Consider the following 25511-nt stretch of genomic DNA (forward strand, 5'->3'; position numbering starts at 1 on the left):
CCCCCTCCCAGCTCCCACACGCTGTCAGGCAGCCACCAGGCAAGGTGATGGTTCAGCCTTTACAACCTTATAGAAATGGGCCTTCCCTTCATGCCCAGTGGCTAGGATGTGGGATCATGGCTGATTCCAGGTGGGAGACAAAGAGCAATGGTATGGGACTGCTAAAAATGCCACTTGGACCTGCTTTATGGCTTCAAGTGGACAGAGGTCCCTTCCAGAGGTGCTTGGGATGGCTCCAGTTTTTAGGAAAGTTTTACAGAGCCACAAAAGACTGCTCCAAATCTTTGAATCATGTTGATTACAGCCACGGGGTTTTGCATGGATTTGGAGTCCTTGTTTTCCCCAGATGCATTGGTAAATCCCAGGATAGGCTTGTAGAACCCCTGGCCAGTCAGAGATGTCTGAGCTGTGCATGCAGTTTATGTCTAGCTCAGCCAGCTATTGCAGAAAGCGGGAATATTTCTAGGCTAATAGAAACTTCCTCAGGTCCAGGCATGACTTGTCTGCAGGAAAACTGCACTGGTGAGGACAGCGCACCCACGATTTGGCTGCCAGACTGGGCAGAGGGGACTGTGTCCATGTGATGCTGCTTGCTGGAGTATTGTGAGTCCCCACCAGTCATCCCTAAATCATACCCCTTTCTGCATCACACAGCAGTGTGTGTGAGTGAGGCAAAGTACTTTTAACTATAGCACACACAATTAGCCATTAATAGCCTGGCAGTTGGAGAAAATCCTGAGCGACAAGCTGGTCCCCCCCAGCCGTGTTCCCCTGGTGCCTGATAGCTGCCACTTCCCAGGGCCCTGATCAAAGAGGGCTGTGTGGAAACGTTTAGCTGGATCTGAAGCATGCCTCTGCTGTGGATAATTGCAGGATATTAACAAACAGGGCTCTGGCTATCTTTGATGGCTCTGATGGAAGGGGCTCAGTAAAAGGAGAGCCAGAGCTGCCAAGACAAGACAGCTTTGCACCCAGGGATGGGGGTGGCCTGGGGGCTGGGGGGAAGAGATGGGGCGGCCGGTTTGTTGGGGCTCTCCTTGCTGAATTTCCACACGCTCCTCAGCCAGACTGCCTCTGCTCAGGTCTCCTGCCTTAAAGGCAGCGTTTTGCCAGCTGAAAATGCTCCCAAAGCAAGGATTTGGATCCCTCTTTTCCCCTGGGGCATGCTCATGCCTCCTCAGCAGTCTCTGGGACCCCATCAGCTCACACTTGTTCTGGCCAGAGTGTGGTCTCACAGGGTGCTGGTGTGGAGGTGCTAGTCCTTGGTGGCAGCAGCACAGGCACCCTTCAGCACCCCTAGCCCTGCACGTCCCCAGAGCTGAGCACAAAGCAGAATGCAACCCCAGGAGTTCAGCTTCCCAAAGATGACAGCATAGCATCTGTGAGGGGTCCAGGGGCAGGAGGCGCTGCCCCAGCACTAAGCACCTCCTCTTCCTCGGGCAGAGCTGTCTCTCACCCACTCCCAGCAGGAGGGCACACATGCCCCTTGGGGCAGCTGCCCTGCGGTGACCTCTCCATTTGCTGCCACCAGCCCTGCACTGCAGCGGGGTGTGGGGCTGTGATAATGGAGCCGATGAGAACCGCAGTCAGCAGCAAGCTCCTCGCAAAGAGGGATGCCCTCAGAGTGAGTAACCCCCAAACCTGGGAATACCAGGATCCACGACCATGAGTGCGCCAGAGCAGACCTTGCTCTTCCCCTGGGAACAGTGACAGCATGAGTGGGTGAACAGTTGGACTTAATGATCTTAAAGGTCTTTTCCAACCGAAATGATTCTATGAGGAATCCCAGATCTGCTTCAGCATCCAGCTCTTGCGTGTTCAGGCCAGCTGGCACAGTAGCTGTGTGTGCCCCCCAGGGAGGAGTTGATCCACCAGGAATTCTCCTGGGCTGGGATGCAGGAAAACCCTTGTTGCTGTAAGTCTGGGACAGTTATTTCTGGGTCGTGGGGGAAAGGCAAAGGAGCAGAGGGGCTCTGCACTGTCAGCCAGGACATGTGGGTTCGGCAGATTTAAACACACAAAGTGAATTCTGTTTTTTTGCACAATACATAGCGCTGTTGTGGAGCTCTTTGCTCAGTGATGTTGAGTCCAGGACTGTAAATGAGTTAGAGACCGGACAAATTCATACCTTCTGGGAGCTGATTAACTGAGTGGCTTGGATGGAGTGTCTGGCTTAGGATATCCTTGAAGCGAGCTAGGTGAGATGCTAGACATGGAGGAAAGAAAATTTTATTGTGACTGTGCCTGCAGACATGCCGCAGGGCTGGATGAATCTGCGTTCTGACCTGGTACAGCCATGGGGCTGGAGCTACTCTGTGATCCAACACCCTCTTCTGAGGCTGCTGGGGTTTTGCTGCACACTGATGTCAATGCACAACAGCTGGTGCCAAGCAGTGGTCCCCATCCTCTGCCTTGCTGCAGCTGACAGCTGCTGGTTGTAGATCTTGGGCAATGTGCTGGCTATGAGGAGCAGCAGGGTGGTGGTGGTGGAAGATGAGGGTGATGCCTGCTGTAAGCCATCCTCCTGGCTGGGCATCCTTCCCCAGCCCATGGGTCTCCCTGCCCTGCACAGGCCCCCTGTGCCCTCTCCAGCACATCCTCACTGCGTGTCTGCAGGGCTGGAGCTCTTCCCAGGGCAGTGCCAGTGCTGGGGAAGGGCTGTAGACTTACTGAGCAGGACCTCACCAGTGTCTCCTGGGTCTCCTTCAACACAATTGGGATGTGAGTAGAAATGGGTACATGCACCCCCTGCCCCGAGAGAGGCACGAGCAGGGCATGTGCTGCCACCTGGCAGGAAAAAAGCTTAAAGGGAAGGAAATAAAATCCCTGGCTTTTACTTGTCCCTGGGTCCAAAGAACCAAAGACCCTTCTCTGCTGAGCTTCAGCTGCTTGCTGCAAGCCTCCCATAACAGCACTGAGCTGGGAGTGGCCATATCCTGCCTGGAGTGGGGACTGGGCAGCCTGCCTCCACTGCCAAGCCTCCAGCCCAGATGCACAGGGTCAGAGACAGACAGCAGATCTGAGGCCTGGGGTACCTTTGCATGCACAAAGCAGAAGCTAGGGAGGGAGGAGAGTGTGGAAACATCATCTGCAGCAAATAAAGCTTGCAGATTGGGAGGGCAATTAGCAATGTAGCTTTAATGAACAGCAGATGCCTTGCATTGTGTTTGTATTGCACAAGAAGAGGAGGTCTAGTCTTCACTGTTTTCATTTGAGAAAGGTCCCTCCTCTGTCCTAGCCTTCTAGCCCTGGGTTTGATGTTTTCCTGCTAGGGACCTGAAGAAAAATAAAACCCATTCTTTGCTGGACAACCAGTTTTGCCGGGTACAGGAGTCTGTAGAAGCTGTGAGTATTGCCACCTTTATCCTGCTCTCTGGCTTCTTTGTGATAAAAGGGGAGAGCGGTGGATGCACGAGCCAGCAATGGCAGGGCTGCATGAAGGGAGCTGGGGCTGTAGGCAGGTTGGAAAGAGCAGCTTTAGCAAAAGCAGGTTTAATCAGCAGCAGTGTCTGAGCAACTCTCCTCCTTTGCACTGCTTCCAGATTCCTTGGCCACAACACGATCACACAGCTGAAACCCCGGGGGTTTGAGGACCTGCATCGCCTCTGGTGGGTGCAAGTTCCTCCTCCAGTCCCAGAGTTTGTGACTGATCCTGACTCTTCCTTGCATTTACCATAATTTAATTTCCTTGATGGGAAAGGAAGGATGTGAGCATGATGGTTTCAGGGTATCTGTATTAACATGCCCATGCTGGGGGCTGTGATGGTGTTGGGCACAATGCCGAGCTGGGTGTCCCCCTCCCCACCTTCCCCACCAGCCCTAGGGACTGGGGTGCAATTGGCCTCTGCTGTGGCTCTTCTGTGAAGCTCCTATTTGAGTTTCCCTCCCCTGTTACTGAGGCCAGGTTTAGCACGGACTGGTCATAGTCTTGTCCAAAACCTCGTTCCAGCTGGCTGGTCCGCGGTCTGGAGCAGCCGCAGCAGCAGCAGGGTGCAGTGATGGGCTTCGCTTAGACAGCCTCAGCTCCCAAGCTGCAATGTCAGTGGTTCGTATATAAAAGGCTTTAGAGTGCACTATTAAACACAGAGACTTGCAGCTTCATCACCTTGAAAAATACATGCCTAAATGTGAAAGTACAGCTAATAACCTTCCTTTCTGCTTATCCTCAGAGGCTGTGTTTGATCTGGGCCCATGCGGTGTGTGGTTTTACAGATGGAGCTTATAAAGGTATTGCTACAGAAGAGAAACCATAAAGGCCGCTTAACAGTATGGTTCATCCCCTTTCTGCGTTTGCAGGAGCAGCTCAGACAGGTCTGCTGCCCCACAGTCTTCCCCCCTCTTACTTGCCCTGGAACCAGCGCAGTGATTCCTTAAACCAAGGAAGGAAAGCAGAGGATGAGCAGCTCGCAGAGGGTGGTCTGTGATGCAAACATGCCAGAAGACTTTTGAGAAGCCAAGCACGGCCCTGAATTCCCCAAATGGTTTCTAATTTATCTTTATTTCACAGCAGAAGAGAGGAAAAATCCAACAGACCCTGACTGTGAAGGAATCCAGACTCCACAGCTGGATCTAATGCTTCAGCCAGGGCTCCTAGGCAGGATTGAAAAGGGGGCTCAGGCTGCAGAGGGGGGCAGCCCCTGCCTGTGGGTGGGTGTCTATGCTGTGCAACAGGATTGCTCATCCTGGTGAGGTTTGCAGGGCTGAAGTCGTTGTGTTTCCTGTAAGTAGGGTTAGGGCAGCCCTCCCGCAGGGTTTGGGGAGACCCCACTCTGGAGGTGTCTGCGTGCTACCTTCTGCGCTGCTTCTCCAGGCAGCTTCCAGCCTTTTCCAGGGCAAGTCAAAAATGCTGTGGCTTCCTCACCCTCCCCAGTGCATGGGGAGTAATGGTACAAGGGAGAAGTGTGTCTCGCTCCCGCACCCAGGAGCTGGCAGGGGGAACCAGCAGGCTTTGCTGGTGCTGCTGCTTCTCTATGCCATCTCCTGCTCTCAGCATGCTCTGATTAGAACTAGTTAATTGCTTTTGCTTGGGACAGGGACAGGCAGGTCCTGGGCAGGTTGGCCTGAGCAGAGCCTCAGAACTTACTGATGAGCAGGATGGGTAGCGATGCCTGTGGTTTGGGTTGCTGACTGCTTTCCTTGGGTCAGTGACTGCAAGCAGGATTGGTTGTTTTCCCAAACTACCACCCTGCTGAAGACCCCCTCGTCTTCACACCAGGTCACCTCAAGCCAAGGGGTTTTTAAGGTCCAGCCATTTCCAAGGTGGGTATACAGAATAAGGAATTTGCTTTAACCACCATAAAAACAATTTTGCAGTCACTGTAAGATGACTTTAACACCTTCTCCATAGTCCAGAATACAGATTGGAAACCTTGGCAGCAGCCTGGAGTCAGCGTTAGGGGAGATGGTTTGGCTGTTACAGTGGAAAAAACACATGCGTGTTTGAGTGCACAGGCGCACGTCCATGCTCACATACCAGGTTTTAGGCTGTATTCCCTGGGTGTACACCTGCAAGCAGAGCACTTCACCTGTGGCTGCTGGTCTGGGCTCGCACCATCTCTGCTGGAGATGTGACTGCTGGAGTTGGCTGTAAAATCCTGAAAGCTGGTTTTGAGGATGTGCAGGACTGGTAACTGCTGTGGCCATGCCTGGGGACAGGGAGGCCGTCGGCACAGGGGGATGGAGGGCAACCAGGGCTGGCACCAGGCTTGGGGAAGAGGGGTTGTGACCCCAAGATTTTGCTCTTCTGCAAAACCTGGGTAGTACTCCGTGTCTGCAGAGCTGTCCTGGCTCTGTCCCCACAGGAGGAGCCGTGCAGGCTGTGGTGGGACAGAGTGCCCTCAGCCACACGTTCCCACCTTGCAGGCAGAGGCACCACTCTGCTTAGTGACGTACTCTGTTTATCCATTATTTTTTTTTAGCAGATCAAGTAATCTAAAACTGCAGTCACAAAACATGCAGTGAGGAACACTGCAGACAGGCATGTGCAGAAGCGCTGGGAAAAACACCAGCAGGAGTTCGGGCTATAAATTTGCTTTTACTGGCTGTGGCTCCAGGGTCACTTGCTGCTGTTTTTATTCACCAGTCTCCCAGTGACCTGCCCGTCACAGCTCACTGGAGAGCATCTCCCACAGCCACCAAATGTGCCCGTATCATTACCTTCTTTTCCAAAGAAGGTGAATGAAGCTCTGCGACACTGTTAACAGCTGCGTGTGCCAAGTCTTTGCCTGGGGTGGTGGTGTCTGAACTTGCTCTGTTGTTCCAGACGGCTGTGGCTGCTCTGCTGGGATGTATGGGAGCCAGTGCAGCCATGCTGCTCTGGGCTGGCTGCACCACTGGCCCTAAGCTTGCCCCCAGGCTTCTGCATGAGCAGCCCGTGCAGTGCAGGTGTCCCCTTGGCTGAGCCCACAGAGCAGCAGAAAGCCCTTGTGAAACACTCTGTTGTCCAGGAGCAGTGACATGACCTGACAATATACAGGGCTGTGACCTGGGGAAACATACAGTGCCATGGGCTCATTTTTCTTTGTTGCCTCCCAGCTAGGTACATGCTGAACAACTCTCTGACTCAAATATCCAGCGCTTCCCTCTGTGAGGAGATGCTGGAGCTTGGCTGGCGGTGAGTACCCTGCCTGTGGATAGGCAGGGGCTGCTGCAGGCGCTGCTCCCACTCCCCAGCCAGGCTCCTGAAGCAGGGAAGGCTTGGAAAGGGCTGGGAGCATCCTGCAGTGGATGGTGATTGGGGGTGTTGGGGGGAGCAAGCAGGAGGTGAGGGATCATGCTGGATGACCCCTGAGCATGGTGGGGATGCATGGGGTGAACCTAGGGAAGCAGCAGTCTGCAGGGACCTGGAAGGGAACAGGGTCCAAGCAGCATGCAGGGCTGTCTTCCAGGAGTGCTGCAGCTTCACGGTGCTGTGAGGACCTTGGGGGTCTGGCTATGGCCTCCGCTTGCCAGTGCAGACCCCATCCCATTGTGGGTGCATGGAAGGGATAGCCAGGGCTCTGCTGGGCCCCGTTTCCCACTGCTCTGGGCCAGATAAGGGGCTGCTGTCTCACATTTAATGGTTTCAGCCCATGTTTGTACACAGCATCAACAGCACAGTCAGCTTCATGAATTTTATATGTATTTTGTAGGGACTTGCTCAGGGCCCCCAGAGCCTTTCCCAGCAGCTGTTGGCTGGAGGATGGCTAGCCCTGCTGCCCAAATCAAATTCATGGGGTGGGAGATAGTGTCAGGACACTGCATGGAAAAACCTTCCCATGGTGTATGAGTGCCAGAGCTTGCAGCCAAACCAGACCCTTCTGCTGGCATCCCAGTCCGCTAAAAATGTCCCTGAGGAAGACCATAAAGCTTGCGAGCCCACTCTCCACATGTCAAATACCATCTGGCTCCGGTCTATTCTGTTCTGCCTGAAGAGCTCCTGCCCCATTCCCTCCTGTCATGGAGGCTGATCCCAGGTGCCCTCCCAGAGCTGACAAGTGCAGAAGATTTGCTCCAGTGATGCATGGGCCTCTCCCAGGGTCTAGTTTTCCTGCATGTCACAGTCATACACATCTCCCAAAGAGAGATATATGGCTCCTGGAGCCACAGGAGAGGAGGACAGGAGACTTGTGCACTGTGCCTGTGTTCTCCATGAGCACAGGGCTGCCAGATGCCACAGGGTGGCAGCAGGAGGGCAGAAGTGGGGTGGGGAATCAAGCCATCCTCCCAGGGGATCTGTTATCATGATTATCTGGAGAGCTGGGAATGCACCATGGGACCCTGTACCAATGCTGCTGGATCAGAGTGAGCTTATCTGGACAGTAGTGATACAGGGCTGGGATGGAATCATCTGTGGCAGGAGCTGCTCTACCCTCTCCTTCCCCAGATATCACTTTCCTGTGAGGCGCAGCAGGGTACACCTCTGCCCCAAGGGCAGATGCAGCAGCAGCAGTGCCCCGGTGTCCTTGCTGCTCCATGCAGGAGCAGTGTACGTGGCCACTAGCAGCAGAGCAAGGGTGTTGGATTCTCTTAGTCTCCCAGCTGCTCCCTCCACTCGTACAGAAGTCTGCAAAATGCTCTTTAATTCCTTGCAGCTCCTGATGGAGGTCCCAGCAGGTGATACAGATGCTGAGCAGTGTGTTTGAAAGTCGTGCTGCCCCAGAGCCTGCCCCAGCTAGTGTCTTCATGAGTCCCCTCTGTCTCTGGCAGCCCCAAACCCAGCCTGGGGCCACTCACAGCATCCCCTGCACTGGTTTCCCTTTTGCAGGGGCTTGCAAGAGCTGGAGAACCCCAGCATCCACAACTTGACCTTCCAGAAGCACCAAGCTTTCCCAGGTGTGATCCACATCTGTGAAGGTGCGCACTACACAGGCAATGTGGGCCAGGCAGACTCTCACGGCCAAGGCATGCACTGGCGCTGAGCTGTGTGCTGGGAGCTGTGATTAAGTGATGCCATCAGAGGCCCTTTTAATTGGGTCTGAAACAACGACCCAAGAACCCCAGAGATGTGCAGATCAACAGGCTGGACAGGAATCACACACAGGATGGAAACAGGACGGCACAGCCAGCTGCGAGTGCTTCAGCTTCTTTTTGTAAGGAAAAAAAAAAAATCATTAATTTTCTCCAGATGCACATTTTAAAGTACCTGTAATGAAAGACAACTGTAGATCTTCCTTTCCGTAATTGGTCTGTTCGCAGTACAAATATGGTACATTTTCTACCTGACTTGCTAATAAGCAATCATTTGCTCTCCTGTTATCTATTAATAAGCAGAAATGAGCTTCACATTGCAGTTTGGTAGTAATTTTCTAATGTGAAGTTTTGCTAAGCTTATACGGGTTGGCTTTTATAAGGCTTCAAAAGATTAATCTAAAATAATATGCAGAGGGGAAAATGTGAATCCCTGTTAATGGAACTTGAAGGATTTGAATAAGGGATTGATTTTTAAATGTTAGTTTGAGAATTGTGGGCTGGAGGAACACACTCTTGTATTTATCAGTTGACAGTGCTGAATAGCGGCAGATTTAAGAGTGTGGCTGTGGCACGTGTTCCAAAGAGCACTGGGGTGCCTCCAGCCAGTTTTGCAAAGGCTTTGGGGTGTTGCTTAGTGTCCAAACCCAGCTGTAGTACTGTGCAAACAGGGAGCTGCCTCGCTCGGCCCCACCAAGCTCTGTGTGTGTCCCCAGATCCCTGCCCTAGTGGTGTCATGGGGAGGGCTGTGTGCTGGCATCACCCTGTCCCCACACCCACCCTGCATTGCAGCTGCCTCTTTCCTCCCCCTAAGCTCCCCATCTCCCTTCCCCTGGTCTGCGCAACTCCCCAGGCTCTTGGCTAGGGAAGCTGGGGGTGGGATCTTCTCTACCCAGACAAGGAAAAATATGGCTGAGAGGCTGGAGGGAGCCAGTGTGAGCAGGCAGGGTTCAGGGTATGGGGCAGGGGTCTGTGAATGCCAGACCGTGTTTGCTCCTGGTCCCAGTGAGAGCCAGGAAACCTTCCCCCTCCAACAGTTAATTCAAAAAGTATCAGTAAACACAGCTACGTGTCCTGTGTGTGCTGCTGCAAGCCCAGCTGTCGTGGCATCTCCTCCTTCGACAACCTCCTCGCCAACATCAACCTGTGCATCTTCATCTGGGTCATCACCTGCCTTGGCACCCTCTTCGTCATCTGCATGCGGTCCTTCATCACCACGGAGCACAGCCAGCACACCATGGCCATCATGTCACTATGCTGTAAGCTGGGTGGCAGAGGGGCAGGGACTGGTGGGGGGTGCAGAGGGAACCAAGGCAGATGAGCTTGCCCACGAGCACTTCCACAGGGAGAGCCCGTCCAGCGGATGCCAGCCCTCCCCCAGTGCAGCTGGGTCCTCTTTGCTGCCATCTTATTCTGTGTGCTGATGGCAGATGGGTTTCTGTGCATCCTTCTGTGCCTGGGGCATCTCAGCCACCACAGGCACTCACAGGCACCTCTTTTCAGTATATGTACACATAAAGGCGACGGCTGCCCGGCACTATGATGGTGTTACAGCTGTGCCGTTAAGGCAAAGGGCTACATTTGCCCACTGGCTTTTTTCTCATGCTTCCTTGTCCATCCGTCCCCAGGTGCAGATGGCCTGATGGGCATCTAACACTTCATCATTGCAGCCTTCTCCCTCAGCATCGTACCCGTGGTGTAAGGAATCCTTTGGGAATTACTGTGGGAGGAATGGGGTGTGCTTCCCACTGCAGTCCAGCCTGGGCAAGCAGCCCAGAGCTTCTTCAGCATCATATACCTCAGGGCTCAGGACCCAGGGACGGGGATGATGTGGGGGAGGATGGGCACTCCTGGTGGGAGCAAGACTGTCTAGCCCACCCTCCACTCCAGGGTGCCACAAGAGCCTGCGCTGCCTCCATTAGTGGGGTCTATGACTCTACAGGGTACTGCCACCCTGCTGGGACCCTGTAAGATGGGATGTCAGCTCTGCCCTCCACCCCGAGCTGGGGAGTGTCGCTGCTCCAGCCTGGCGCTGCGCCCAGCCTCACCCCAGAGCTGGCCATGGGCATGGGCATCACTGGGCTAAGGCTGGATTCGGGACTAGCCAGGGCTTCCGAGATGTCTCTGCCCCCTCTAGTGATAACAGTCGGAGTAGCCCTGCTGCTGGCCGCGCTGCCCATCCTGGCTCGCAAGGGTTGCGCTTTGGTTATGCTCTGAGCGAGATTTCTTCCTCTCCAGGCTTGAATCTTGTGCCCTTCATCACCATCGTCTTCGCTTGCTCCAGCATGTTCTCCATCCACTTCGTTGCATCCAAAACAGTGGAGAGAGGCATCTGCTCCTGGGAAGTCACCACCACAAAGCTGTTTTTCCTCATCGCATTCACCCGTGCTCTCTGCTGGATACCCATCTTCTTCCTCAAGCTGCTCTCCCTCCTGCAGGTGGAAATCCCAGGTGAACCCACATCCCCTGGCAAGGCTGTGAAGCACAGCCCACCGCCGGCTGCTGCCCACTGTGAGTCCCTGGGCTGGGAGGCCTTGAGGTAGATGCTGCTGTGTTTTGATCCCTCTTCACCCCCAAATAGGATGGACAGGGTTAGTGGTTTCCCTGGGCCCCTGGTCTCTCCACAGGGAGCAGCAGCCATGGCCCTCCTGTGGGAGGCTGTCCTTCCAGCCGTGAGCCCACGAACGGCATCGCTCCACTTTACTGCATGGGCTGGAGTGGGTGGGTTACCCCTGGGCAGGGGGCAGCCCCCCTTGGCTGCCTAATGTTGCATTCTTATTGGCACAGGCACCATTGCTTCTTGGGTGGTCATCTTCATCCTCCCCCGCCACAGCAGACTGAACCCCATCCTCTGCACAGTCACCACCACCTCCTTCCAGGAGAAGGTGAAGGGCTGGTTGCTGACCCAGCAGCTGGAGCTGCACAAATCCCGCAGGAGCTTTACCCTGGGGACACTGCAGCACTTGCCCCTCCCTGGCAGCACAAGGATGCCTGTGGCTCCCCAGCCTGCCAGGCAGCTCCACAGCCCCCCAGGAGAGTGCATTGCTCAGCTCTGGGATGCTCCTTTGTTGGAGAATCACTCAGCATGAAGGTTTCCTCATCAGACAGCAGATACCATTAGTATTTTATTAATTACACAGATCGGAAGAGCAGCCCCGATCCAAGTCAAACAATCTGCTGCAGTTGCATATAATACAAAAGTCCCTTAAATATAAAATACACGTCTTTTAAGTGAGCATCACCTCGTGCTGAGCTCTACTGCTAGAGTTATATATTAATATTCCAACTGTACAAGTATTTATAGATAGAAAAAAAATTTAAAATATTAGGAGAAAAATCACTCCCCCAAATGTTAGTTATATTTTTATATATATATAAAATATATATATATAAAAACAAAGAATACAGGCTGAGTTACTTTTTTTCACCAAAAGAGAGACAGATAGGATTCGTTACAGCAAAACTGACACTGGGGAACCACTCCCGTGTGTGGGTCATGTTGCCTTCCAGTTGAAATGGTTGTCTGGTAATTTGGGTCCCTGCCTGAACAGAGAAACCAGGTTAGCTCCCAGGTGCTATTAGCTATGCAAACGGCTTCTCTGTGGAGGAAAGGGAGGGATGGGAAGGGGAATGGTCATCTCTGAGGGAGCAGCGTTAGGGAAGCAGCTCTGCACCCAGGAGGGGCACAGGTTCTGCCACCTGTAGTTCCCACCTTACTGCAGAGGACGGGACTGAGCCTGGCCCAAGCAACTGGCACATGCTTGGCCCAGCTTGGGCTACCATGCTTTGCTGGCATGGTCCCCTCGTCAGCTGGGATGAGCACAGCCCTTTGGTGCACTCACGCTGCCTTGGCCAAAGCTTTCACTCCAGAGCGCTGCCGAGGCTGCTCTGCCCTCCTCCACTCTCCCCAGCACTGGAATATGAACGGGGAGCTGCTGCGCTGGCCGTGTCCCTCCCTCACACATCACCGAACTGCCCTGAGGGGCCACTGCCCCTGCCCAGCTGGTACCCGCCTGCCCAGGCAGCTGCCCTGGGGCTCCTCCGAACAGCTGGTAGGCTGGTTTGAAGGGACAGGTTTGGCTTGGAGCATCGCCCATTCAGCCCCACCAAAACCCCGTGCACAAGAGAGGGCTTTCAGCTGAGCAAAAGCGAGGCACAGGACTGGGGGGCTTTTTCTTCTATGAAATTCAGCACCAAAAGTGCAATAGGTTTTTTTCTACCACTCAAGACATACCTATATATCTCTGTGTAGCCCCCCTCCTCCCAGAACAGCCGCCTCTTCCACTACCAAATTGTGACTCCTGGCGGTCCCCGCTGGGTGACACCACAGCACAATCCACCCCTCGTTTGCCCACCCTTCACTTCCCAACACAGCACTGTGACCTACTGAGCCACGCTGTCCTCCCCGCTCACTTCTCCCATACCCTCCTGCTTTGCTCCACGCACCTTCACCCCCCTCCCAGCTGCTCCCGGCTTGCATGGGGGAACCCAGCTGAACCTGAGCCAGCTGCTTCCCAGCCCTGCCTGTGGGATGCCTTCCTGGGGGTCACCCCCAGAGCCCCTCTCTTTCCCTCTGCTCACCAACCTCCTGCAGAGACCAGGGGCTGCACGGCTTCGCCTCTGCAGACAGCCTGCTACGTGGCACACTTGAGCAAGGGGCAGCTGAAGCAGCAACCAGGACGGTGGGATGCAGAATGCCCAGCCCAGGGGAAAAGGACGCTTATAAATATGTGCCTGCGAGCGTGCCAGCCTCCACCTTCCCCTCCACGACCAGCTGCTCGTGTCACGGTCCCATCCAGGAGCCCCAGCCCAAATCCACCGGCAAGTCCATGTCAGACAGGACAGAGCATCTTCCTGGTGCCTCAGATCTTTGTCTCAGGGCCGTTGGGACTCAGGACTGGGAAAGAGTCTCGGATCCTCACCAGCTCCATGGCACAGAGGTGGCCAAAGACCTTGTTGTACCACTCGGGAGACCGGCCCCTGGAGAAGGGAAGAGGCCGGAGGAGGGTGAGCGGGCAGAAGAGACCCTGGCACAGGCCAAATTGCAGCACGCCACTTCTTGCTTAGGGACAGGCACTTGCCTTGGCTCCAGCTGTGATGGACTATGGGATGATGAACGAGCAGTACATGACACAAAAGGGAACCCACCTCCCTTGCTCCCCACCACAGACATGAAGCAAAATGGGGGAAATCTGTGAGCCAGCCACGCTTGCACCAGCCCAGGGTGGTGACCAGACTGCCCCTTGCATCAGCCCACACCACTAACACCCCAGCACAGCTCATCACAGAGAGGAGAGCATCTACGCTGTGCTTCAGACCCATGTGGGACCCCGGGTTTTCTGCAGAAGCTTTAGGGGACTTGCTGCCACACTCAGAGCCACCAGAGGAATGGCCAGCACTGCAAGACTGAGCTGGTGGCTCCCTTCCCAGTAACCATGTGGCAGCTAAAACGTGGCGCCAGACCAGCATCCTATTCCCTCCCTCTGGGCAGGCAGACACTGTATTGCATGAGCTGCAACCCTGCCTGTGCTGCACGAGCAGAGGGACGAGCAGCTCCTGCACCACACCACTACCTGCTGCTCCACCAACCTCCCCCACGGCTGATGCAGCCGCTGACGCAGTGGCACCAAGGGCCCCATTACCTGAGGTCAGCTCTGCAGATGTGGGTCACTTTGGAGCGGCCCATGGCGCTGGGCTCAATGAGGTACTGGGATGTCAGTACGATGGCTTTGACACCCCCCTCCACCGGCAGCTTGTCGTGTTCCACCGAGATGGAGATGAGCAGGCAGGCTCCCCGTGGCAGGTCCATGCGCCAGCACCTGCAGGACAGCACAGGCCCGCTCAGCTCCTGTCCCTGTGTGCCCACCCACGGGCAGGCCCTGCCTTGACCTCGGGGCCCACACCGGGAGCACAGAGGGAGCGCAGCCCAGGGAGGAGCAGCCAGGGCTGGAGCCAGATGGGTTCCACCAAACCAAGACCAAACTCTCCCGCTCGGGTTTTTCCCCACCCTCACCGGAGCACAACACAGTCCCTGCGCGGGTGCGGTGCCATGCTGTCCGTGACATAGTGGTAGACCTCCATGTTCTTGTCCAGGGCCTCCACAACTTTGCTCTGCAGCAGGTCCTCATCCCAGAGGTGACGCTCCCGAAGCACCCGGTGCAGCACCATGGCAGGAGGGGCCTCGACGTCTGTGGAGACCTTCCACAAGCGCAGAGGGTGCCCATCTCCAACCTGATGGGCCAAGGAAAGGGTCAGGCAGCCTGTCCCATAGGACTCCCAAGTTCCCAATGGCACCCAGTGCTAACCCCCAAGCAGCTTTACCAATAGCTCCCACCACCGTGGAGCAGCACGGTTACATCTGCTGGTTAGTGAGGGATGGGAGGGGATGGGAGCTGCTCAAGCTGCTGGAGAGGCTCTGGCCACGGGCAGCCAGCTCCTCTGCTAACAACAACATGGTAGGCTCCCTCCCAGGACTGCTGGGCACAGGGAACCCTCCATCCCAGAGCTGCCCCTCTCTCAGGCCCTGCTCTAGTAAAGGGTTGCTGATCCCTCCTCACATAAGAGAACAAGCACCACGGGATTGCTAGCAGGTCAGCAGGTGCCCACAGAACCCAGTGGTCACGCCGTGCACACTTCCCTGTGTGATCCCAAGCTCCCCTCCACGCAGTGGCATTTACCTTTTTGCAGGAGAGCTCCGTGTTCAGGGGTCCTGGGGTGCTCAGCCACCCCTTGAATTTCTCTGATGACTCTTTGAGCAGGTTCTGGACACTCTGCTCAAAGTAGGAATGTAAATCCTTGCTTTCCCCCTGACACATGAAGTCAGACAGGGGATGGGGGTAAGCATCTGCAGCCATATAGGAGCTGCTCAGCTGCAGCAAGATGTCATGGGAGACCTACAAGCCAAAAGTACAGAGATCTTCAGCAAGCCAGATGGATGCTACGTGGACTTTGTGAGTGGTCCTGGGTGGCTAGAAAACCATTAACTCCTCATCCCACTAAGGAGGGGGGGAGGGTGGACACAGCCTCGCTGGACATATGTCCTGCAGCTTGTGACCTGTACCACCACGAGACGCAGCTGGGCTTTGCTCAAGGGCTGACCAATTGGTGACAGATGCCCAGCTGAAGGATGTGTGCCCTTATCTCACCCCACACTGACTCCGCAGGACCAGTACCCCACCAGTGAGGTCACATCTGCTGCTGCCAGCACCCAGGGAGGGCAATGCTGGGCTGGACACACCACCACCACCCACCTGGAAGAGTTTCTTGCAGTCGGTGATCATATGCGAGAGCCCCTGCGTCGCAGCCATGTTCTCATTGAGGTCCTTCTGGTCAGGCTTCCCCATGGTGCCCCTCTTGTGTATCACTCTGCAGGGGAGCAGGCATCGCTGGGACTGGGTGGGCATCACCCCTGTCTCTAGTTCCCCATCGCTCTACTTTCTCTACACAGAGCAGCAGACCCCCACTTTGCAAAGCAGAGCGATGGGGGGGCTGTGCAGTTAGCCTGCATGTCCCCCCCATGCCTTACCCTAACCCACTGGCCTCCTACCACAATGGACAGGGAAGGGATGACGGGGAGGCAGGGGCTGCAGGAAGACTGGGGAGGCCAGAGCCAGTCCAATCCTTACCTCGGCGAGGTGCTTTCCTTCTTGGACACATTGAGGTGGAAGATGGAGGGGGCCAGGCACACGGCCAGGTTCCCCGCAGTCATCTGGTTCTCCTCCGCGGAGGCAATGTCACTCAGGAAGTAGAGCAGGGTCTGCAGCACCTCCCGGTTCTCATCCGGCATGAGGATAACGGCTGCCTGCACTGCCTGCAGCCGCTGCTCCTTTGACACAACTGTGAGCACAGGACAAAGCTGACGGTCAGCAGGTCCATCCCTGCGGGCCACCACCTGCCTGCACTGCCTCTGTCCAAATGAATAAAGAGCTGCCTGCTCCCCGGGAGACCCCAACTTTCGTCCCCAGCCCAGCACTTACATTGGTAGATCTGCAGGAAGGTGTCGGTCAGCTTGCTGGTGAAGATGGGCTCTGGCAGGTCACGGAAATACTGCTTCAGCAGGTCAGCCACGTCATATGCTGACTGCCCATCATAGTTGACGTTGTCAGGGCTGGTTTCATTCATGTGACGGAGCGCCTGAATCCGGGACTTCACCCCTGACTTTCGGAAAATGCCAACCTGCCGGGGAAGAGCGGGTTGGTGCCCAAGTGCAGAGCAGGCACCGCGCCAGCAGGCACCCAGCTGGACTCCCATAGCACTGGCAAGGAGACCCCTTCCGCAGCAGCCTCACGCCCCTGCAGCCCAGGGGAGAAACCCGAGTGAGGGACAGCCAAGGAGACACCAGCGGGTGTGGGTTTCCCACAGCCTCACACTCCCATCTCATCACAGCCAAGCACCACATGACCTGAACAAAAAGGACCCCAAAACCTAGGTTTTTTCCCAAATCACAGCACTGCCAGCAATTGTAGCATCACCTGGTCCAGGCACTGGCTGCGGATGTAGCGCATTGCCTGCTGGATGCTCTGGGGCAGTGGCTGCCCTGTCCGCTGCACGTTGATGATGGGTGGCACCCCAAAGACCATCTTGTCCCTGTAGTTGGGGACTTTACTCCGCTTCATGAACTTGGGCACAGTCCTGCGGGGTGGGACAGACAGATGTCAGTACAATGAACAGCTCCCGTGGCACCATGACGCAGAGGGGAGCAGGACCCCAGGTAACGCACATGGACACGTGCTTCTGCCATGTTTTGAATCTAAGCAAGGCAGCTTTTGAGCAGGAACTGCAGCACCTTTTATTAAGCAAAAATGCTTTAATACTTGGCTGCAAAAGGAAACCACTGTCCCACTTTCTTACATTGTTGCAGCCTTTTTAGTGCTCCACAAATGCCAGCAGCCCTCCTGGATGCAGATGATGCTGGGAGCCCAAGTGTCCGCCCCCAGCTCACACTTTCAATGAAGCCCACAGCCATGCAAAGCAAAGCCAGCTCCTGTTTCAGCTTTTTGCCCCCCTCTCCAGCACCTTCACACACTGAAGCTGCCCCAGGCTGCAGGACAAGGGCTGGCAGGCAGCGCCCAGCACAGCACAAAGCTGCAGCCCTTGCCCACCACATGGGCATCATCCCAGTCCCCCTCCCCACCAGCTCACCATGTCCAGGCTTGCTTGTGGGGCACAGAATACTTCTCCATGATGGCCGTGAGACGGAGCAGGGAGCACTTCTGGAGCAGGTTGAGCTGGGCAGAGGACTGGCGGTTGATCTCCAGGGAGGCAGAGTTCAGGCTGGGCCGGTGCGAGTTCTGGAAACTGTGCCAACGCAGCTTCCTATGGGGCAAGGCTGGCGGTGAGATCTGGTGGCCCCAGGGAAGGGTCCTGCCCTGCCCCATGGCACCTGCTGCTTTGTGGGAAGGTGTGGGCACCGCAGCAGCCGGGCTGAGCCCAGGGATCCCAGCGCCAGTGCCACGGGTGCTGCTCCCTCCCTCCTGGCGCTCACAGACCCACTGCCAGAGCGTGCCAGGGGCAGCATGAGAGACACCTTCTCTTGCCTCAAAGGACTGTCCTGTCCCTCAGATTCCCCTGAGACCACCCCTTGCACTTCAGGCGCACTGCACCTGCACCAGCACCCAAGGGCTGCACTGCGCTGCCAGGAGATTTGGGGAGAGCTCAGATGCTCAGGGTGACACCATGCAGAACGATGCTACATCAAAGAGGACATCTACAACACCCTCTTTCTCAAGAAGAAAAGACACCCCAAAAAGGTGGTGCTCTCTTGGGAGCCTGCTAAAAACCTCCCTGAGCCCATGCTGCTCCAGAAAGGCTCCTGCAGTGCTGCTCTACTGCATCCTCAAGCCTAGAACGGCACAAGGGACATCCCTAGCTAACAAAATGCCCCTCCATGCCTGCCTGAAGGCTCATTATCCTCCAGCATCAGCCTAGGAGGAACTAGAAAAGAATTTGGAACGGCTGGAGTTTCCTCAGGGGAAACACAAGGGAGCACTAGCACACTGGAAGCAAGTGCCTCCTTCATTTAAATCTGTTATTAGTACATGAAAAGTCATTTAATTACAGGTGCAGGCAGAAAGGTCGCACCCTATACACAACAGGCAGCAGCTGCAGGCAGCAGGGCTGGCAGCGGTGGCTTGCAGCCGCCAGAGCGCACCAGCAACCCTAGCTGCTTCCCTGCCTCACTGCACCGTACCAGGGTGCCCACCCAGCAGCATCTCCCTCCCTCCACCCGGCTTCTGCCACGAGGGAAAGGGTGATCATTAAGCCCGGGCTTGCAGGGCACCGGCCAGCATCCCTGAGGAACGGCTCCGGTGCTGCTCCCCCTGAGCAGAAGCACCCGTGGATTGGGGGGGATGGGCTCGCAGTGGTCCCCTAGCCAGCAGCACCTCGGCAGCTCCAGGACCAAGCCCTTCCCAGGCACGGCAGAGGGGAGGAGGGTGCAGCCCCAGCCCCGGTCCATGCTCACCTGCAGGGTCTGGTGAGGGATGCTCCCACCCCTGAGTCCCGGCGCTCCCGCATCTCAATCTCTTCGGCCTCATTCAGGGAGTTGCCCGTGCTGTCAAAGTCACTGGCAGAAGTGCCAACATCCGACATGGACCGCTCTTCAAAGTGCAGGTTGGAGGGTTCCCCTCCTGAGTCCGACTCCTCCTCCTCCTCCTCCTCGCCCCCTTCCTCCCCAGCCAGATCAGGGGAGATGGCTTTATACCAGAGCTCCACCTTCTGCTGCAGCCCCCACATGTGCTGCAGTATGTCGTCGAGGTTCTCATAGGTCACCTCCCCGTCCTTGCAGAAGTCCTCGCTGCTGCCGAACTCTGGCACGTTGTCATACACGCTGACCCGGCTGCCCAGGGAGCTGCAGGAGCCCCGCCGGCGGCGGCAGGCAAAGCCCCGTGGGGAGGACAAGCCCTCCACACTGCTGCTGCTGCCACCCCCACTGCCCCCCACCAGCCCGATGGGCACATTCCCTGATTTCCAGTGGGTCAGGGAGCTGCCACCCAAGGGGCACAAGCTCTCAATGGAGAGGGATTTGGGGAAGGTGCCTGGCTTGTGGTCCTGGGGGATGTAGACCAAGCAGTCCCCCCGGCGTGCCTGCCGGTGCTGGCACCCTCCAGCAGCCCAGTCACCGCTGCCTGTCATGGCCATTTCATAGTCCTCCAGGTAGACTCCGCTGCGTTTCGAGTCAGAGCTCACCTTGCTCCCACCTAAGCCTAGCAAGCGGTTAGTCCTGTACGACACCGAGAAGAAGTGTTTTTTGCCATGGAAAGAAGCAGATAACCCTCTTTTAGAGGAGCTGGCCTTGGTGGCTGCAAGGTCCCTGTTACTCTTCAGGGAGCCCCACCCTGGTGTGGCTGCGATGCTGCTGTTTGGGGCCACCTTCTCGTCTGGGCTGGCCTTCTCTTTGTCCTTCCTTCGAAGGGACTCAATTCTCTTCAGGAAGCTGCGAGACCGTCGCTTCTTTGGCTTCTCCTTGGAGCTCTCACTGTGGCTCGAGGGCTGCTCCAGCAAGGAGCGTTCACTCAAGCTGTGGCTGGAGGCGATGATGGCAGCAGCAGTGACATGGATGGGGGACAGGGGCTTGGGTGGTGCATCCCCAATGCCCAGCATGCCACCCGTGCTGCCTATGCTGCCGCTGCTGTGCAAAGACACAGCCTCCGGGTTGGTGCTGAGGTCCGTGAGGACACTCTCACGGCTGGATGCCTGTCGCATGGTGGAGCTCAGGACCTCGGAGCTCTGGGAGAGAACATCGATGGACCCCACCCGGGACCACCTCTTGCTGTCCCTCTGAAAAGCCCACCGGTTGCTGATGGCATACAGGTCTTCCTCTTCGGAGTCTTCATTCTGTGGGTGGTTGAGAACAGGGGACAATCAGTTGGTTGGAGCCACAGAGGGCTGGCATGTCCCCCCAGCCTGCTCTCCTGGGACAAGCACCCCAGAGGTGGGCACAGCCACCAGCAGAGCCCCAGGCAGGGAAGCGAGCAGCGTGCACACCCCCTTAAACCAGCTCCCTTCAGCAACAGAGGGCTCCAGAAGCCACCAGGCATTATCGTGCCATGCCAGAGGGCCATACTGCACTGGAAAGGGGAAGGTGCTGCTTCCAGGCCACCTCTGGAGAGCCCACAAGCAATCCGGACATCCCTGCGGAGCCTCCCCACAACCCCGGGGCCACACACGGCAGCACAGCAAGGGATGCAGGGCTGAATCCTTCCCAAGCCAAAAGAAGGGCAGTCAGAACAAGCAGGGATACACCCAGTAATGATTTCCACATACTAAACACCAAGCTGCCGTGCATTTAAAATGTATTATTCATTAAAGGAAATACAAAAGGTTTTGCTATTAATATGCCAATATTAATTGTTGTTTGTGACATGGGCTGGTTTCACCTATCTCTCCGGGGTCAGGCTTCCTCCTGGAGATGTGCTGCTGGGGGTTCTCACAGCCCAGCTCAGCAGAGATCCCGAGGGTGATGCTGCAGGCTGCAGGCACACAGCCCTGCACAGACCACCCTGGCTGTCCTGGCACGGGTGTAACAGCTCCTGTGGTTTGACTGCTACCACCAGAGCCTTGGAGAGGTGTGGGGGCACAGGGCAAGCACAGGTGCCTGCTAATCCAGCCAGGGCCACATCTGTGCTGGGAGACAGTGAAATAAATGAATGACAGCACCAGGCACGGCTGCACACCTGGGGCAGTCCTGAAGCACGCCGTGTTATTACTGAACACAGGACTGCTGCTCCACCAGTGAGCACGCATTCCCCCGCACCCCTCAGCCCCTCGCCTGCCCTTGAACTTACCCGTTTATGCAGATAGTGAACTTCCAGCTTCATGGAGGCACATGTGTTCAGGGTCATCAGCCTCCTGCAAGGAACCAAGAGAGGTTTTACCCTAGTCCTGGCCCCTGCTCAGGCTGCAGTGCTTGCTTGTTCTTTGTTTTCTTTTTCTGTCTCAGAGCTCTTGCTGTACACTGTCACCTGTCACCCAGCAGCTGCAGCTCCAGGGATCAGAGGGACACATGGAGCCCGGCACAGCTCCAAGCCTAATCCCAGGGGAGTGCCACACCACAAGCTGCACGCCTGCCTGCAGACCTCTGTGGACACCCCACGCCTTCGCCACCTGCCCAGGCACCCAGTCATGTGAACCTTCATCATTGCAGCCAAGGGGTGACACCGCTCGAGCACACAAGTGGCACAAGCCCTTGGTTGCGTGCCAGCAGGGATTTTGCAAATGCAGCCATCAAAGCAGCGCTTCACTCCCTCTGCACAGGCACTGGGATGTCCTGGCCATGCTTAAATGCCTGCAACAACCCCAGCGCCAGTGCTCTCCCACAGCCACAGCATCCAAGGATGCCCATCTCCCACTGCTCATGGCACCCCTGCACTGCTGGGTCCATGCAGCTGCTGGCCACCTCTCAGGCGGTGTTTTCCAGGCATCCCAGCTCCCTCCATCTGCTGAGGGTTTGCTTTGTAAGCGGGCCCACTGACGGCTGTGGTGCAGCCGTGACCCTCACCCTGCTGCCTGCGGACAAGCAGCCCAGCAAGTACCATGTCTCCACAGCCAAAAAACAAACCTCAGCGACATATTACCAAAAATCTGACTCGTGTCCCTTTTGCAGTCCCACTGAGACCCCTGACTGAGAGTGGGGTCTTGTAACGCACCCTGCATCGTGGTTAAACACATGAAGTCTGGCAAAGGGAGCGAGGTGGGAGCACACGTGTGCTAGGCGGGGAGAGAACACCTCCAAGGGATTCATTTTCTTGGAAGAGCTGCCTTTTCAGTGTCCTTCTTGACCTTTTTGTTAGAAAAATGCTGCAATGGGACACCTCAGGGACCCCAGAGACAGCTCAGGGGGTCAGGGTCATCCCTGTCCTGTGTGGCCCACCCAGCTGCACCAGTCGCCTGAGTGGGCTGGGATGAACTGCTCTTGGTTATTAGAGCAAAACAATCTCAGAAGCTCCTGTGACCAGCCAAAGAATGACAAAAGAACCTGAATGCTCAGACAGGGGGCTGGTCAAAGACCTCTCAGCATCTCCCACCCCACTGCCATCACCAGGAGGAAAACCCAGGACCTCGCTGGGCACCCGAGAAGCAGCGCAGGGGATGCCCTCCTGCCTGGCACAGCAGCCTGTCTGTTGGGAAAACAAGTAAGTAACAGACGCTTTTCCCATCCCTTCTCTGTTCTGTTCAGCAGTGGTGTCTGTGGGAGGGACAGCAAGAGTTAAGGCATGGAGTCAGCGCGGGAGCACGGGCGTGATGATGTGGCCCAAAAGCCAAGGCAGGGCTGAGTCACCCACAGCCTGTCCAGACAGACAGACCATCTGGACAGACAAACTAACCAGATGGACCGATGCTGGGGTTGAGCGGTGTCCCTCCTTTTGGGTGTTAGCTCTTGCTCACACTGGCAGCACCAGGAGAGTTCCCCCCATCTCTGAAACACACGCTGCCTCCCTGCAGCAACACACCCTGTGGCATCTCCCGGAGCTATTTTCAGCCCTGCTGCTGCAAGGAGTAGCTGTGTCCTCCTGGAAAATGTATGACCGGGCTGTGTTGCCAGGCACCAGGATGACTAATGTCACACAAAGCCAGTGAGCACTTGTGAACGCAGAAATCCTCTGTTGGAGCAATCGGCCAGGGTTGTTCCAGGGAGGAGGAGGGACCCCCCAGCACAGACTTCACCTGCACGAAGCAAACCACAGCACAAACAGACCGCTCCCGAAGCCCCTAATGACCCACCCAAAGCACTAATTAGCAGCACACGCCTTCCATGGAGCCCCTCGCACTGCACCACAGCTCAGCAAACCCCTCACTGTGTGTTTTCTGTCCTTCACAGGCAGCACGTGCCTGATGACCGAGTGAAACTCCGTCCGTGGACACGATTCCATCTGCAGGTGCTTTGACCTCAGTCTGCCTTATGCCAACAACCAAGCCAGTCTGCTCGCTCTGATGCAGAGATGTGGTTTCCAAGCTCTTTTGCTCTCGGAGACATTACGAAGCAACCTTGCAACACAAAGCAAGATAAAACGTGCCCTGGGCACACAGGGCTCCCTCCCCTTGGGACTGCAGCCCATGAGGTGCCGCCCAGGGCAGCTGGAGGTGGAAGGGGAGCGCATGGGCAGCAGGGACAGCAAAACTGGGTCTCTCTTTGCATCTCTGCTCAGTTTGACAGTTCAGCTCTGAACAAGCCATTTCTAATCGAGTTCTATAAGCCACAGTTACTCAAGCTTGAAATTAAAACACAACCTGAAAGCCACAAAAAGAGAAAAATTATTCCTGGGAGATCTTTCCATTCCCCAGGAGCTCTCTTTGTTCAAAACAATAAGTGCTGCTGTTTCCCCAGCACCACCCAGCAGCCCGCATGCTGTTCTGATCCGGAAAACTAATGCATCCAGACTCCTCACTGCAGAGGGAGCGCCAGCGCCCGGGTGGGCTCCAAGCCGCAGCCAAGGTGCCAGGCAGGCCCCCCACAGACCCCACCGCCCTGTTGGCCCCAGGGACCTCGGGCGGCTGCCCCTCGCCCTCGCCTGGGGCACATCCTCGCGCTGGCTCTGAAGGGGTGCACGGGAGTGTTACCTGCACAGGGATTTGAGGGAGTCCTGGTCCAGGAAGCCGTGGTCCTTCTTCACAGCACTGATGTCAAGAGGGAACAACGAGTCTGGGGAGGAAAGCGAGAGGAAGATCAGCTTCTGTTTCCAAGCCAGCCGCTGCACCAGGCACAAAGGCCAGCAGGGAGCATAGGAGGAGGGAGACACTGCGAGGGGCAAGAGGAGGAGATGCTGATGATGGAGAGCCGAGGATGCGGGAGAGCAGCGAAGAGGAAAGGTGTGGGAGGCTTCTGGGCCATGAGTATGAGTCAGAAGAAGCTGGGAAGGCTGGGGCATTGCTTTGCCACCATGAGCTGCCACCTGTGACAGCCATGGCTGTGGGAGGGGAACCTACAGAGAGGGATGGTTCCACCAAGCTGCCTGGGAAGCAGCTCTCTGCAGGCAGGATTTGACCTGGGCTCCTGGCAGCGGGTCCTCCCAAGGGACCACTTTGTGCCCACAGCTCCAGGAGGCAACCAGCGAACAGCAAGACACAGATGGGGCAGGCATGGAAAGGCCAGGGATGCCCGGGTGCCATGATGGTGAGCGCAAGCCAAGTGCAGAGGTGGGAGGGATGAGTCAGGCAAAGGAGAAGGGTGGAAACCAGCCCCATCGGCCTGGGAGCACAAGGGCTTGCAGCAGCCCAGACACTCAGAGAGGATCACAGTCATGCAACAGTTATCCCTTGCATTGCCTCCACCTCAGTCAGCTTCCCCCTTGCAGGACAAACCACCCTGTCACTGCTCTGGGGACATGCACACCCGGGACAGTTAAAGCCCACAGGAAAGGCTCCTGCTGGGCTGGGGTGCTGGGCTGGCTGTAGCTCATGGAGAGATAAGCAGATTCACAAATAAACACCAGCCCTTTGCAGCGCTTTCACACACCCACACAGGTACCCCTGCACAGCTCTGCTCCCAGGTGAGCACATCTGGAGCCTGGACTGCCGGCAGCACACACTGCAGAAGGGACAGGGACCCCCTTGGCTTCTCCCCTCGGCACCTCACGGTGGTTTTTGGAGAGTGACCATTTCCCTAATGCTGCCCAAGAAACATCTTGCTGTCCCATAACACAATACATTACACATGCATTGAGTGCTCATCAGTGACTCCCTTCTCCCACTGATCCCCCACGGTCAAGAAAGCCTCTCAGATGCCCTGGGAAGAGCTAGGAGCTGCTAAGAGGTCTCCCAAGGGCAAGAAAGCCATACTGGTATGGTGGTACTGTGGATCTAGCATCTCATTCAATCCCCCCACATGCCCCAATGGTCAGGTCTCCACAAGCAGATATGCTAGCTGGCCTCACAGAAGTGGCTGGAGGAGCACCCAGAGATGGTACATGCCCAGGGTCTTTGGGCAGCGCTCTTTCCAGGCAAGTTAGGTGAGGGTGGCAGGCTGCCCAAGGGCCTCCATCCAGTTCCCTCCTCATCTCTGTGCACTTTGAGACAGCTCTGCTGGGATCAGGTACATAAGACCTGGACCATTAACTGAACGTGTC

General features: G+C 56.2%; 1 protein-coding gene across 6 annotated transcripts in view; it reads right to left on the minus strand.

Annotated features, from left to right (window-relative positions):
• Positions 1–11560: 11560 nt before the first annotated feature.
• STARD8 (StAR related lipid transfer domain containing 8) overlaps positions 11561–25511 on the minus strand; it is a 57070-nt gene continuing 43119 nt past the window's right edge. For all 6 annotated transcript variants that reach the window (XM_027807836.2, XM_055727508.1, XM_027807837.2 and 3 more), the window contains 12 exons: positions 24007–24088; positions 21234–21297; positions 18911–20283; positions 17590–17763; positions 16920–17079; positions 16425–16623; positions 16074–16284; positions 15699–15813; positions 15126–15341; positions 14462–14679; positions 14091–14267; positions 11561–13428 (listed from right to left, as the gene is read on the minus strand). In XM_027807836.2, the coding sequence (XP_027663637.2) occupies positions 13311–13428; positions 14091–14267; positions 14462–14679; positions 15126–15341; positions 15699–15813; positions 16074–16284; positions 16425–16623; positions 16920–17079; positions 17590–17763; positions 18911–20283; positions 21234–21297; positions 24007–24088 (3107 nt within the window). In that variant the 3' untranslated portion in view covers positions 11561–13310. The remainder of the gene's footprint in view (positions 13429–14090; positions 14268–14461; positions 14680–15125; positions 15342–15698; positions 15814–16073; positions 16285–16424; positions 16624–16919; positions 17080–17589; positions 17764–18910; positions 20284–21233; positions 21298–24006; positions 24089–25511) is intronic.

The sequence above is a fragment of the Falco cherrug genome, chromosome 15 (assembly GCF_023634085.1).
Source record: "Falco cherrug isolate bFalChe1 chromosome 15, bFalChe1.pri, whole genome shotgun sequence".
In the NCBI taxonomy this organism is placed as follows: Eukaryota; Metazoa; Chordata; class Aves; order Falconiformes; family Falconidae; genus Falco; species Falco cherrug.